This window comes from Gopherus evgoodei, chromosome 1 (genome assembly GCF_007399415.2).
Source record: "Gopherus evgoodei ecotype Sinaloan lineage chromosome 1, rGopEvg1_v1.p, whole genome shotgun sequence".
Taxonomy (NCBI): Eukaryota; Metazoa; Chordata; order Testudines; family Testudinidae; genus Gopherus; species Gopherus evgoodei.
Genome location: NC_044322.1, coordinates 179858448 through 179874974, shown reverse-complemented (window position 1 = coordinate 179874974; position 16527 = coordinate 179858448). Strand labels below are relative to the sequence as shown.

Sequence of the window (16527 nt, the reverse complement as noted above, 5' to 3'; positions counted from 1 at the left end):
GCCCAGCTTCATTACTATAGCATAAATGCTGTAGGAGGTCAAGTAGCACTTGAACACTCTGCCTCCTGGTAATCAAACTGAGGTGGGCACTCTGTTATAGCCGCCATACTAAGAATAGCAGAGAAGAGGGATCAGTACTTCCTGTTGGAGATCCACCAATAGAACAGCAACTCTAGTCATGTTGGCACAGTCATCAGCTTGATTGGTTTGGTGGTAGCTTGGGCCTCTCAGAAAAAAGGGTAAGTGAAGGATCCAGGCATTCTCTGCTACTTTTAATTTAGTTCAAAGGTACAATATTGTCCCTGACAATAACAGCCAGCTGTAAATAATACAGTTCCCTAAAATATACTAAAACTAGAGCTTGCACCAAACTCTTGATTAGGGTAGAGTAGCAACGGTGAAGCTAAATTAATCTTGGCAGAGATTAGACTTCTACAAGTTGTAGGCCCAATTCACTGCTGGCACAAGAGGATGCACCATCCTTCACCTGAATTTAGGCCTGAGTTCTATTAAGACAACTACAAGAATCTGGCCTATTTGGTATTTACAAACTGAGTATAACAGAATGAAACTAGGGAGGGAAGAGGCCTTTAGTTCCAGTTGTAGTAGTGCCTTTTTAAAAAATAAACACATACACACTTGTTTAAATACAGGTGTTCATAATTACCTGCTTCTGCAGCACACATTTGCACTTAACTTCTCAGGGAAGTTAATATAAACAAGGCAATTGTTTCTATAGAATTTATCTTCCTTCTAAAGAAGCTACATACTTAAATGAACCAGGTGGAAAGAATTCTTTTTAAACTCAAGTGATGGTAGTTTGCAAGAACATGTTTAAAGATGTTTGAGCAAACAACAAGATAGATAATATTGCAGTGAGAAATACATAATGAAGTCTGGAAGTGATGTACAAGTATTAAATGTCCATTTACAGTTTAGCAGAAAGGTCATATTCACTTAAAAAACACAACTCCCCGTGATGTTGGATATATATTTTAATTATATGCCTTTAGTTGCCACGCTAATACAAGCATTCAAAGGGTCAGCGTTAAGAGGTAGCAAGCCAGGCAGTTGCCTCGGGCCCAAACAGCACAGGGGCCACTGTGAAGCTAAGTTGCTCAGGCTTCAGTTTCAGCCCCTCCTGGTAGGGCTCAGGGCCCTGCAATATTGTTTGCAGCCCTGGCTGGCAGAACTTTTGGCTTTCTGCCCAGGGCCCTAGCAACTCTAATGCCCGCCATGGGTGGCAGATCCCCTGGAACCTGCTCACAGCAACGGGACCCTTGGTTAGGCACCACAGCTCCAAATGACAAGTACTCCTGCAGTTAATATTGAGATGGTTAAATATTCTTACCAAGAGGCCACATACTATTATCCTCAATTTTATTTTTCAGAAACCCTACTGGACAGTGTCTGTGGAATGCCCAAATCTGCACTATACAGAATTTCTAGTGACCTTATTTGTCACTATTGATTTAATAAAAAGGGTTACAACAATTCTAGATAAATCAAGTTGTTCAGAGCTGCTCCTTTACTTTTCTAGCCCATATTACAACCTCTTGTAGGTCACTGGTCCCTCGCTCTCTCCCTGCCCTTAGCATTGCCTTATTTCTAACAATAATGCTTCAGACCAAAAGAAAATCCCGGGGAAAGAGAAACAAAAGTTTGGCAGCTCTTATGCAATTACTTTTATTTAAGAATGTATTTTAAAAGGCTGAAGTATGACATTTTCCCCAAATGCAGATTATGCACATTAACCTGTAAACTGACAAGATTTTATAATATTGATGAGGCATCACCACTTCCAGGACTGCACTCCCCTGAACCTCAGCTACATAAACACTTAAGTAAAGATAGGTGTTACAGGGATAAAGCTACAGGCACCAAGATTTAAATAGAACTAGTCTTAACAGAACTCCAATCTTCAAACAGTATCATTTAGTTAAATGAAGGACCTTCATAGTAAGTTGTGCACTGGGGAAAATAATCAAAGTGCAGTATTGCTCTTTTTAAAATTCAATGGTTTGTGCCAAAATAGAGTACCAAAACTAGTATTAGATACAAAATAAATAACTTTGTTGCACTTAAATTTATCAACCCCACAAGGTAGTTTTAAAAATATTAAATAGACCATGCGATAGGAGATGTCTCATGCATGTTAACTTCTCTATGAAAAGTTTCCAGCTACAAAGCTGCAACTCTTTTGGAAACTTTTAAAGTAAACAACCCATCCATCCTTAAAACAAAATATTTGTAAACTTACACTTACGGAAATGAAAAGTCCACTTACTGGACAATTTTGCCATCCTCCCGGACTTTAGAAAGTTTTAAAAGCCCTATTTTTGTTTTGAGTTTCACATTTTGAAATTCTTCTGAAGCCCCTTCCTAACTTCCCATGTCTGAAAACTTCTCTGGTTCATTTAATTAGCTATGATTTTATTCTGAGTTTATGCAATCAGTTAATCCTGCTAGGTTTCTCACACAAAGAGCGTTGAAGACAAAAATTAGCATTTTAAGATCCATTGTAATTCTAAATCCCATTAAGAAAAAAAAAGCTATGAGTAAGACTTACAGCAGGGTAAGCCCTAATTCTTGCAAAGATTTCTGAATATATGCAAAGTAAACATAGAAGTATTTGCAAGATAAGGGCCTGAAATAGGATCTGCATGGTACTTGAGAAAATTGTAATGCATACTGATATTTGTCCATTATTTCTTTGAAGGGACTTCAACTTTAAGTTTAGTCATTCTTGAAATTTTTTTAAGAATTACATACTCACTCTTGCTAATTTTTGCAATAGTACAACCACAAAGTATTTTGCCCTCTTGTTGTGGCAGGAACCATATACACACAGGTCCCTTGAGAACAAAGAATTTCTGCTACTTTTTCTCCATATAGAAAGCTTCTTGGTTTTCCTTGGTTACAGTTCAAAAGCTACTAGCAGCATTGTCTGAAATACTTTGTAAACTCAGAGACAAGGCCACTTTAAAATGGTAGGGCAGACACATTCCATCAAAACCATGTTTTTTAAATTAAATGCAAGCTTATTACTGAAAGTCTCAAATGTAGCAGATAACTGTTGATTTTAAATCTTTTGCATTAGATCTCACATAAAAAATACAACTTATTTCAGATTTATTAAGCAAATTTTGTTCAGTTATCTGCTGTTAGGTGAGGACAATACCCTCTTCGTTGACTAAGGATAAAACAACATGTATAAAAAGGAGTAAAAAGGAGTTTGACTATTCAGCATTTTACCCCTTCAAAAAGAGCACAATTAAACAAGTTTCTTTTAAAACCTTCCTCCAAAAGTTGAGACTTTAGGAACTTCTGTTCCTTGTATTTTACAACCTGCCAGTAGTCAAAAGCAGAAGGCTGTAATATTACCACATTTACATTCCAGTTCTTGTATGGTTTTCTTTACCAGAATACAACTCACAATTATCACTCCATGTTCAATTCAGAGTGGGGGAAAGCATCAGGAACCAGAAAACATGTAGACACCACCATGCTAGGCACCAGATAAAAATAGTTGGATTCATTTTATTTTTAGGGAGAATGTTGTTAAAAAGAAGTTGTAGCTATAGCAATTCTCTTAGCTGAACACCAGTGCATTTCATGGTAAATAAAAAGCTACGGATGTATTGGTTGAAAAACATGAATGGGACCCTTCCAGGGCCTAATGTGCTTTTTTCCTTAATATAAAATTGGCTTTATAAAACCTTTTGGCTGCATGGCAGGAACTACAGTAATGACGGCATTATCAGGTGTCTGCCCGTTGGAGAAACAGCAGAGGGGCCACAGCAACCTCTCTAGCTGATGACAAATGGAATCATAGGAATCCATTAGGAAAATGCATTTTAAAGTAGACACCAGTGTAACAACATGAAAGAGCAAAAAAACTAAAAACCCCAAAAAACAAAAAAAAGTTTTGATTGCAGTAAGTCTACATTAAAGATAAAATCCACAAATAGTTTCAGCAATAGCACTGCTGTTATAAACAGCAGCACAAGAATCTTAAGTAGACAAATAGATAGTATTCAAACAGGAAAACTGCATTTAGAAAGGTGCTTTGAAGTACTCCACTGACTCAGTTTAATAAATAAAATTAAGCTGAACATTACCTGAGCTGTCTGTATTAATACGGCTACACCTCCTCTCAGTACATACTATCTCCACCACAGGTTCAAGCTCATGGTTACATTCCACTTTCAAGTCTTCAGGGTCTGCTAATAAAATTTAGCAAGAAAATGTGTGCATTTCATTGGCAGTAGCATGTTTGCACACCTATCAACTCAGGTTTTCATCCCACATCCGGTCGACAAACCAATGGGGCAGAGGTGGGTTGTGTGTGTTCATTATTTTTGAATTGCTAATACCTTTAAAACATGATAGAGCCAGCACACAATGTATGGTCTAGCAACACTTAAATGGAACAGAATTAAAATGGTAGATATTACATGGCTAAGACTAGGCTTCATTGTTTGTTGGGCAAGTCTATGCACGGTCATGAGTACACAGTTTTTTGAAACAGTGAATAATGGAATGTGACAAGAACAGAAGTTCAATTGAAGTTAGTTTTTCGTAAATGTCTATTAGGAATTTCTACAGCACTGACTTGGAGGGGCCAGGACCCTCCAACAATCCCAGCTTGGATAGCTACACCCATTACCACTGCCAGATCAGGATCTACAGAAGTGTTGGGTTCCTTCCCAAAGAACTCTTGAATAACTCTGCGTATCCGGGGAATACGTGTGGAGCCCCCTACTAATACAATCTCATCCACTTCTGTCTTGGGTAGATGTCCTTCCTTCAGCACCTGCTCAATGGGCAGAAGGATCTTCTGAAACAGGTCCTCATTCAACATTTCAAATAGTTTTCTTGAGATTTCTGTTTCAAAGACAACTTTGACAGTGTTGCTCTGTGTTTGTGAGAGGTCATCCCTTAAAAGGCTTATCACACCGTCTTCCGTTTGTGAAGGTTCAGCTGCAATTACATTTATTTTTATCTGTTCTCTTTCTGAAAGTTCTTTTAAGTCCTTCCTTTCTGGCATGGTAAGAGAAACTCTGACAGGAGAAGAATTGTGTAGAGTCAAATTTAACTTGACTGCTTCCACAGCCTGCCTAAGTCGATGTATTTCTTCCTTTCTGGAGGGCACAGAGCCATACATTTGATGGATTTGGTCATACAAGTATTGCAGCAATCGCTGATTAAAGTCCTGTCCTCCAAGTTTGTTGTTACCTAAGACATAAAAATGTATCAGATCACTCGCAATATTTCAGAAGACAAAAAGATGCCCTTTGTCATGTGCAGGACATTATCATGGAACTGAGAAAAAAAAATGTCCACAACTATAGTGCCAACAGCCAATGTCAGAACCAGAAGTATAATCATTTGGGGATATTTTGTTTGTAACGTGCTTCACAAAAGAAGAATGTTCTCAGGATTCTCTGTTTCAATTTGCATAAGTGAAAAAGCAAGGTGGTGGGGACTTCAGAGGAATTATTTAAAAAATAATCCACCAGAACACTAGGAAGGGGTTTGGTTAGTAGAGGTTAAAATTTGAAATGGAAAATATTTGTGGCCTGCTGTGATACTATGCAAGTCTGTCTTTTCCATATTCCCAGCTCACACTCCCAAGTCTTAGTTACTGTCTACATCTCTGCCCATATTAGACATTTTCACTAATAGTAGCAAGATGAAACTCATGAAAGATTACTGCCTCAACTCCTGGAGTTGAACTTCGTTAAGGCCTTATTGTATTTTAGAGCCTTCATATCAAAATCATATACTAAGGGACATTATTGTACACTGATAAAGGCTACTTCTGAGTCATGAGGTATCTAGTCTGTCAAGTTCTTCCTGTGGAAACACTGATTCCCAATAGAAGTTATTTCAACTCTTTGGATCAGTAAGCTTCAAGCTCTAGTAATGGACCCATCCTACATTAGGCTTTATAGGTAGCTGGTGGCATAGTGCATTCATCCCAAATTCCCTCTGAAGGTGTTAGATCCACCTTAACCATCCTTCCAACAGTTTTCAAATACCTATGCCTGCTCTTTAGAAGATTGGCCTCTTGAGTTTTCCAATGGAATGGGCACTACCCATAAATATTCCGTCCATCTTTTTTTTTTTCAACTGAAAATAGGAGTTCATACTGTCCAACAGAACCATGTTGAAATGGCTGACTACATTTATTACTTTTTGTTTTACTAGACAGCGCAGCAGGTGTCAAAGCTCATTGAGTCAGGAATATCAACAATAGTACTCAGCCTCAGGTTTGTCTGAACTCAGGTCATCGGCAAAACAATTGTGTGTTCACTACATAGGCTTACAAAGCATCGCTGCCAGAATTCTTTGCCAAGTGATGAATCATTTTGGCATATTTGTGTTACAAAACCTGCTTCTGGGTTAACAGTGTGTGAGCACTCCACCCCTTAATGTCTGAGCTGCAGCTAGGCACGAAAGGGGACTGTTCTAAAGCACCCTTCAATAATATGACAAATCCCCTTGACTCAGATGGACATAGTAGAATGCTTTGAAATGCCACTAGCTCCAGAGACGACAATTGTAGAATGCACAAATGCTCAGGTTACCTGTGCAGAAATGTTGACAATGACAGACAGCTAGACCACAGCTTGTTATGTTAAAATCATTCAAAGAATGGAAGAATTTCTCTTAATTAAAATCAGTTGCAAACCTAATTTTAGAATTATGGAGAGTAGAAATAACATTCAGGGGACCAGTAGGCCACCAAAAGTTATGTCAATCTCAGCACATCAACTTTAGCATCCCTTTACAGGTGACTTTTTTTTTACGTGTATCCACTGAAATTATATAGAACTAGTTTTTACTTGAGAAAAAAACATGTTTTATTGAAGTAGGGGTTACTTATCCTTACCTGCCATTGCTCGTGTCAGAAACATTCCTCCTTGTTTATTCAATAATGAGACGTCCAAAGTTCCTCCACCCAAATCCACTACCAGAACATTAAACACATCCGCTTTATGGAGACCATAAGCCATAGCTGCAGCAGTGGGTTCATTAATTACCCGCAATATCTCCAACCCTGAAAAAGCAAAACACGTTAACATTTTCTCCACACAACTGATAACTCTGTGTAGTACAACAGATTCCACTTAGTAACCCAGCCCAGTTGCCAGCAAAAAGCTGGCATTATCCAACAGTTGCCAATGAGTGGAAGGCAGGTTTGCAAGGCTGCAGCCAGGGAAGGAAGCACGGAGCTGCACCTCCCCTCCTCACTGCAGCCCTGCAAACCTCCTACAGGCAGGACAGCAGTAGAGAAGGAGGCTACAGTGCAGAAGTTGGGGCTTTCTACACGGGGACAAAGAGCTGCACAGGACCTTTCCCCTCTGCTCTCCAGGGCTCAGCATCTCCCAGTGTTTCTCCCCCTGGGTGAAGTCCCTGGCAGGACACAGTCCTGAAAGCCCAAGGAAAGATACTGTGTAGTTCCAGCATCCTGGCTACAGCTCTCCCTCTCTGCTACTGCCCTACGAGGCCACAGTCCCTTACCTCCTGTGCACAGGCAGGTTTGCAGTACTGCAGCCAGGGAAGGAATGTCAATGGGACGTGATTTGGTTAGAAGCAATATTTTGCTGAGAACCAAAGCTGTTAGCATCTGGGTTGCTATTAAGTGCAATCTATTGTATGTTTACAGTATTCTATTAAATTGTGTCAATTTTTGTTCAGACTGAAGTAAAATATAAAATGTTTGATGGAAAAAGTTCACAGGGAATTCTACATGCGCCATGGCTTTCACTTTTTTTGTTTTTAAGATAAACTTGGAATATTCTTATTTTTACTTTTAGAGCAGTCTGTCAGAATAAACACTGACTGACCAGTTCCCTCACTGTGTTTTCTCAGAGAAGGTGAGGTGGGATGGTTTATCATCTTGTTTTTATCTGAGTCTGATTTATTTCCATGAAATTTCCTGTATAATTGTCTCTACTTGAAAATTTCCAAAAAACCTTTTTCCTTTAGTGATACTTGAGAACATTGCTATCTGTACTTGTATTAGCCAACTGCACTTCATGTCATTGGAGAGTTCCCTGCTGTTCCTGGTGATTGCTAATGCTCTGTAAAGTGATCTCTAAAGTTTTCTGCCACGGACTCTCCCTTGCTATTCTACATTTCACAAACAACTTAGTGTAGATGAGTAAACCTCAGGATAATTCAAAGAGTAGAGGGAAAAATACTAGAAAGAAAGATGCATCACCTGCAAGATTAGCTGCCTTAATAGTGTAGTTCCGTTGCCTTTCATCAAACTCTGCTGGCACTGAAATGACAGCCTTGGAAACTGGCATGCCAAGGTACTCCTCTGCCATCCTCTTTAATTTCAATAGCAGTTGAGAGCCAATATACTCAGGTGAGACGTTATATGTTTCATTGGTTGTCACTGAAAATTCAGCTGCTCCATTGTTGCTGAAAATCTGGGGGGAAAGGCAGCACAACCCACAAGTGTGAAATAAGCCCACCTTTCATTTAACAGAATGCTTTTGTGAAACTGTACTTGGATATGTAGAATACCTGCTTACTCCAGAATCTACTATGAGTGGTGACTTTGCCAGTCTAAAACATTCTATGTGAACCAATTTTCTTTATCTTCCATTATAAAGATTATAGGACATAAAGGCATTCAAGTTGCCAGAAAATGTGCCTGAAGTATTTTTGTCTATTTTGCCCAAAGACACCACTGAGTCAAAATCCAGCAGTTGAGTCACACAATGTCACAATTAATAATCCTGCACAACAGCACATCCAAGGAATGAAAATAGTTCTTTTGAGGCGAACCCTATGTCTACTGCTAAAGCAGAAACATGCAGGATGCCTCAGGAGACACACACATATATAGGTACTTATTCAGTCCCCATCAAAGCAGCTGCTGAGTGCTACTGTACCACTGAAGATTTATTTTAGGCAGACTCCCTGCACTCACTATTAGCAGTGACACAAGAGAATGATTTCCGATGCCTGACTTAGTACCCATTGTGAAGTACAGTAACTCCTCACTTAACCTTGTAGTTATGTTCCTGAAAAATGCAACTTTAAGTGAAAATGTTAAATGAATCCAATTTTCCCATAAAATTTAATGGAAATGCAGGGGGTTAGGTTCCAAGGACATTTTGGGGGGACAGACAAAAGGCATTATATACTGTACAGTACTGTACTGTGGTTGGTAAGTGCCCCTGCCTTACTCCGCACAGGCACAGCCCGCTGCAAGTAAGGATGCTAGAAAGCACCTTTGCAGCAGCAGCTTCCCCAGAGAAGAACAGGCTCAGACTTTGAGGGAATACTCCAGGTCCGCCTCTTCCTGCCCCAGGTCCACTCCAGACCCATCTCTTCCCACCCCACTCCACCTTCTCTCTGGAGCATGCCACATCCCCCCAAGTCCTAAGCGCTGTTTGGCGGTGGGGAAGCGCTGGGAGGGAGGGGGAGGAGACGGAGAAGTGGAACTTGTGCACTGCTCCTTGTAAAGTCGCTGCTCTTCCACAGAATCTTACAAGCAGGCAGCCAAACGACATTATAAGGAAGCACTGCACACCTTTAAACGAGCATGTTCCCTAATTGGAGCAGGGACATAACATTGAAACAACATTAAGCAGGATGATGTTAAATGAGGAGTTACTGTATCTTATTGTGCTAGTTTCACCATTACTGAAAGACACAGCTGTGGAACTGTTAGTTTCAGGTCCATTTATAATTATAAACCTCATTAAAAAAAAAACAAAACAAAAACAATATATAGATGGGAAATTGTAAGTGTGAAAGACTAGCTATCCATAATCATGAGAAACAAATGCATTGAGAACAAACTATGAAAGCTGTGTATTACATAATATTTACAATTCAATTGATATATACTGAAAAACACTATTTTGGTTAACATCTTATACATTATCAGCAGGTAAGGTCCTACTTTGTTTTGTGTCACAACACACAGCAAGGCTAAAACTCAAGTAACTACGGGTGGGGGGAGGGGGAGAAAAGAATGATTAGTACCCTAGAAATACTCTCCCTTGAGTGCATTTCTTGTTGTATAAACTAGAAATAATAAAAATAATTGTGGTCAATAGAGAAGGAGGCTCTATTTCGGAGGAAAGATTCTTGCATGTTTCAGTACCCTCCTGCTCAGAACAGAAGAGGGTCATGTATGTACTGCATCTACAAGCCATCACATTTAGTGAGTTCAAATTTGGCATTTGCCAACATAGTTACTCCCATTCCAAATACTCTTCTCGGATCTTTCCTTCTGCTGTGAAACCAGTTGTTTTGCTCAAGTTCCAAATCCCACTTCTCTCTATCTCAAGCTCATATGACAACACATTAAAGTATCATAGGTATAAAAACAACATAGGGTATAATAGCCAAATGCAGTTAATCAAGAACAAATACCTGTACAAAATAACATTTTATCTTTATTTTAAATTTTTGCAATTTGTATGTGTGCTGATTGGATCCAAAAAGACCATATTTTCATAGAATATCAGAGTTGGAAGGGACCTCAAGAGATCATCTAGTCTAACCCCCTGCTCAAAGCAGGGCCAATCCCCAAATCCCTAAATGGCCCCCTCAAGGATTGAGCTCATAACCCTGGGTTTAGCAGGCCAATGCTCAAACCACTGAGCTATCCCTCCCCCCTGAAATGCTACATTCAGGGTTCTGCATCCAAAGGCAATTGGATCAACTCCTTCTGAACACCATATATATAAAACTGTAGTTTGTATAGAATTGGTGAAGATTGCTGTCTGTTTACCTTAAATGGATATCTGCTACTTTCATTTTTCAGCTCTTCTGGAGTGAAGATTTTCCCTATGAATCTTTTGGTATCATATACCGTGTTCTGTGGATTAGAATCTGCTAGTTCTAAGCCATCATATCCCACGTACACATCCGTTTCTGTGAATGACACTATGCTTGGTATGCTGTTATGCCCACTTTCATCTGAAATAACTGTCACCTGCCCTGTTCCAGAAAGGAACACGCCAACAGAGCAGTAAGTGGTGCCAAGGTCAATCCCAATCACTTTTGGTGTAGGCACAGGTAGATACTGTTGTGCCAGATAGCCAGCCAACAGAAGAGCCAAGACAGCTGAACCTGTGAGAGTGATAAAAAGACAGTATCAGAGCACCCATCCAAACAAATCTGGAAGTTCTTCAAAGCTATAATACTAGTTGTGACAGTGGTAAGGGCCAAGGCCATAAGAACTAAAACTCACAGCTGGAAGCCAAGCCAGCTCACCTGTATGTTAGTTTTGTTCAAAATAGGTATTAGTCTTATAATAATGTATTTAATGTTTAGACTATGAAATGTTTGTAAGTTGATGCAGGCATTAATCTCACTTGTAATATCGGCATTCCATTCTATAGGGAAATATAGAAGTTTTACTTTATAACCTTGAAAATGTTTGCTCTGAATTTGTGAACTTAGGCATGGGAATTGTGTGTCTCTTCCCTCCGCTGCACATTAAGACAACTTATCAATATTAAACAGACCATTAAGAAACATCACAATACAACGGATTGGTGAATGGCCCTCTCACCTTGGAAATGCTACATGCAAGGGAGCTCCTCAAATGGACTGCAGGGCCAAATGTAAAAGATAAAATAGGATCACAAGAAAATTTTTCATTTCTTTGCTGTCTGAACTCTCACCAGGCCAGAGACACTTAACTAAAGCAGAGATCTCCAGGGCCCTGAAACTGAACTGACAGATTACTATCGCTGTCATCTTTAGCAACCATAAATGGTATGCTTGCTCACATCTGTAAATAACTTTCTTATTTCTTTTTCCTAGTTAATAAGCCTTTAGATAGTTTATTACAAGACCGGCTACAGATATTGTCTTTGGTGTAAGATCTAAGGGTAGATGATGAGGGGTACCTGACTGGTCTCTTGGGACTGGAGGCAACCTCAATATTTTGTGAGTTTTATCTAAATGATCATTTATCACTAAGTCCAGCTTGCCTGGGTGGCAAGATAGACCAGAGAGCCCAAGGGGATACTCTGACACTCCATGGTAACACTAGTACAGTGGCAGTGGTCTAGGAATTCATATTTGTTACTGAGTTGGTGAAATCTAATTATAGAACAAGTCACCAGTTCGGGGTGTCTGCCCTGTTTTTGACAGCCTGCCCTGAGTTAACATTCATGGCCATGAATCACTCAGACAGTATGATATTACTCTGTTGTATAAATCCCTCCACTGATTCCACTCAGTATATATCTTAGTATATATTTACTCTGATGTAAAAGTGGAATGTGAAATCACATTGTGAAACTACTTTGTGCTTAGTCTCATTTCCTCAGAAGTCAGTAGCAAGCTTGCATCTGGCAATTCAGGCAAACTGCCAGCCACTGAAGTGTAACATAGACAAGGACATAAGATTTGTGAAAGTTTAAAGAAAGGAACAATAAATCAAAACAACAAAATAATATTGCAAAGTGATTTACAAATACATACCTCACATAGAAGATGAGGATTAATTAGTAAGTATAATCCCTACATTACAGACACAGAAAATAAAGCAGAGGCTAAATGAATTGCTCAAGGTCACACAACAAATCAATGACATAGCCAGAGTAAGTTCCCAGGAGTTCCTGGCTACCAGTCCAGAGCTCAAATGACATCTCTCTATTTGGCCCTCCTGCTTTTTTTGAAGAATGTTAATATAAATATACATACAAAACATGAGTTTCCCATGTCAATCAAAGACGAGTCATATGTTCCAGAGAGCAATAGCCCGATGTACTGGTATTGGAAATTCATTCTAAGCATAAAAGGCAGCATGCAAGGTGGCACAGAGATGGGAGAGTGAAACTGTTGACAAAGCCAATATATATGATAAGAGAAGAGACCCAATATGTAAGCTGGGCAGGGTCAAGGCATGTCTCAAATGCAAGTACAAGATATAATGCGGTTCGATATAATGCTAATTTGGATAAAACGCGGTACAGCAGTGCTCCAGGGGACAGGGCTGCTTTGCCTCATTATATCTGAATTTTGTGTTACCGCAAGCAGTTCCTCTGCGCCTGCCCGTTATTTGCTGCAGCCCTCCGCGGGGCCCAGCTCACCTCTGCTCCGCCTCCTCCCACGAGCGCACCGCAGCTCCGCTTCTCCTCCCTCCCAGGCTTGCCGTGCCAATCAGCTGTTCGGAGCGCAAGCCGGGGGTAGGAGGGTGAAGGAGAAGCGGAGCTGCAGGATGCTCATGGAAGCAGGCAGAAGCAAGCTGGGGCTAGGGGTAACGGGGCACAGAGGAACCGCTCTCCGCTCCAGCTCATCTCCACCTCCTCCCCGAGCGTGCTGACGCCGCTCCGCCTCTCCCCTACCCCCTCTTTCCAGGTTGCAGGGCCAAAGAGCTGATTGGCGTTGCAAGCCTGGAAGGGAGAGAGAAGTGGAGTGGCAGCGGCGCGCTCAGGGAGGAGGTGGAGATGAGCTGAAGCGGAGAGCGGTTCCTCTCCCTACCCCGATATAATGCAATCTCTCCTACAACATGGTGAGATTTTTGGGCTCCTGAGTACCGCGTTATATCGGGGCAGAGGTGTACTTTATAAATTGCACAAAGTGGAATCAGTGGAGGGATTGAAAGAGGAGCAAAAAGGTAGGATTAATGGGCAAAGATGATGTTAATATATGTGTTTCTGACAGATGGGAAGGAATTGTATATTTGCTTATTTTAACAGTTCTTCTTCTTCACTGTGTTTGAATGATTTTTTTTTTGGCGGGGGGGGGGGAATACTCCATATAAGACCTGTACCAAATGGATGTGTCACAAACAGAAATGATTCAGGCATAAGTATCCAGAAAAGCTAATTTGAGAAGATAAGCTTCATGCCTCAACTTGAAAATACTGAGTTTATGAGATAAGTTCAGTGTCCCACATCTCTGACATGTCACAGGCAAAAACGCTAGACAAAATAGTCTTTGAGAACCTTTTGAAGTTGAAGCCATTTTGCTGTAACCAAATGTAGATCATAACCAGGAATACATACAAATCTCTGTGATTTGACTGGCCAGAGTTACATGAAGATTTACATATGAAAAGAAAACTTAAGAGCTTGTACCAGATAAGAAATAAGGAAGAGCTTTTAGAATAATAAATAAAATACATTTAGGACGACAAACTTTTGTACCAGTCAGCACTCTGACAGCAGGATTTGACAGTAGTTATGACTACAGACTTCTCTACACAGAACTTTTTCTGACTTACCCATTTAGGTTCCAAAATAAGACAGTCCACACATGAAGGCAACCAGGAGCAGTTACCGTGCTTTAAATTTACACTCAAGCTTAATCCATGTGAACCATCAAAGGCAGACAAGCCCTGAGTGTTACTATTAACCCCATAACGTGCCATCTTCAGCATCTATTGACCAGTAAGGTGCTAAGATGAAGGGCTAAGCCAGGGAAAGCCCCCTCGTGGGCCAGGATGGTTTGTTTACCTAGCGCGTCCGCAGGTTCGGCCGATCGTGGCTCCCACTGGCCACAATTTGCTGCTCCAGGCAGCGACCCGGGCTGAGGGATATGCTGGCCACCGCTTCCTGCAGCCTCCATTGACCTGGAGTGGTGAACCATGGCCAGTGGGAGCCACAATCAGCCGAACCTGCGGACGCGTCAGGTAAATACACCGGCCCGGGGCCTTACCCTGGTGAGCCGCGTGCCAAAGGTTGCCAATTCCTGGGCTAAGCACTCAAGTTTGAAGACAAGGCCCTTCATATGGACCCCCAGGAAGGGGATCAGCAAAAACCTGTGACGGCTGGAAAAGGTTATCATAAGAATGGCCATACTGGGTGAGAACAAAGGTCCATCTAGCCCAGTATCCGGTCTTCTGACTTTGGCCAGTGCCAGGTGCCCCAGAGGGAATGAATCAAACAGGTAATCATCCAGTGATCCATCCCCTGTAGCTCATTCTCAGCTTCTGGCAAACAGAGATTAGGGACAGCATCTCTGCCCATCCTGGCTAATGACCATTGGTGGACCTATCCCTCCTTGGAATTTACCTAGTTCTTTTTTTGAACCCTGTTGTAGTCTTCTTGGCCTTCACAACATCCTCTGGCAAAGATTTCCACAGGTTGACTGTGCATTGTGTGAAAAAAATATTTCCTTTTGTTTGTCTTAAACCTGCTGTCTATTAATTTCCTTTAGTGGGGCCTAGTTCTTGTGTTATGCCAAGGAGTAAATAACCCTTCCTCATTTACTTTCCCCACACCAGTCAAGATTTTATAGACATCTGTCATATGCCACCTCAGTCATCTCTCTTCCAACCTGAAAAGTCCCAGTCTTATTAATCTCTGCTCATGTGGCAGCTGTTCCATACCCCTAGTCATTTTGTTATCCTTTTCTGAACCTTTTCCAAGTCCAATAAAACCTTTTTAGGTGGGGCAACCACATCCACATGCAGTATTCAAGATGTGGATGTACCATGGATAGTTTCTGTCTTATTAGCTAGCTCTTCCTTGATGATTCCCAAAATTCTGTTCAGTTTTTAGACTGACGCTGCACATTGAGTGGATATTTTCAGAGACCTATCCACAATGACTCCAAGATCTCTTTCTTGAGTGGTAACTGCTAATTTAGACCCCATCATTGTATATGTATAGTTAGGATTATGTTTTCCAATGTACCTTACTTTGCATTTATCAACATTAAATTTCATCTGCCATTTTGTTGCCCAGTCACCCAGTTTTGTGAGATCCTTTTGTGGCTCTTCTCAGTCTGCCTGGGACTTAACTACCTTGAGTAGTTTTGTATCATCTACAAGTTCTGCCACCTCACCGTTTACCCCTTTCCCCAGAGGATTTATGGTAACATGTTGACTAGGACTGGTCCCAGAACAGACCCCGGGGGCACCACTATTCACCTCTCTCCATCCATCAACTCTGCTGCTCCCTTATGCACGTTACAACTCAGGGCCGGCTGCTCCGGACAAGCTCCCCCCCACCCCTGGGCGCAGAGCAGCTCGGCCTCCCCAGGCCCATCCCCGAGCCCGGGGGCTCGGACTCGCCGCCTCCCCCCCGGCCCCGCTCGCTCACCCAGCACCGTCATCTCGCCGGCCATTTCCCCCGCGCTCGCTCCCAGCTGCCGCTGCCGCTGCCCGACTTCCCGGTCTGGGCCGTTTGCTGACGCTCCCTTTCTGACAGTGAGAGGTTTGGAAACCCCCGCTCCGCCCGCGCGGCCCCCTGGGAAGTGGAGTCCGCTCACCGCCCCCTGCCCAGCGCGGCTGATGGGCCGTAGAGACCATAGAAACTACAACTCCCGGCAGCCATCGCGAAAGGGAATGTACGTCATCGCGTAAAACGTTTTCAAAAGACGTGTCCAATCATCTTCCGCGTTCTAGTGCGCAAGCGTAAAATGGGACGGTGCTCTGCAGGCGCCTGGCTCGCAGTGTCTGCTGGGGTGGGTAGGCTCATTGATTCATGCTGGGCACTGCAAGCCATTCTCTCTTGTGATTGGGTTAGGCCCCAGACTCATGAGATTGGTTATAAAACACGGGGGGGGGGGGTTTAAAAATAA

General features: G+C 41.7%; 1 protein-coding gene across 1 annotated transcript; it reads right to left on the bottom strand.

The window, feature by feature from the left end:
* Positions 1-980: 980 nt before the first annotated feature.
* HSPA13 (heat shock protein family A (Hsp70) member 13) lies at positions 981-16195 on the bottom strand. The gene is made up of 5 exons (XM_030580019.1): positions 16047-16195; positions 10772-11112; positions 8234-8447; positions 6899-7066; positions 981-5238 (listed from the first exon to the last, which is right to left on the bottom strand). Exons 1-5 carry the CDS (start codon positions 16069-16071, stop codon positions 4562-4564), a joined length of 1425 nt encoding a protein of 474 aa, XP_030435879.1. The 5' UTR covers positions 16072-16195; the 3' UTR covers positions 981-4561.
* Between the last annotated feature and the right edge of the window lie 332 nt (positions 16196-16527).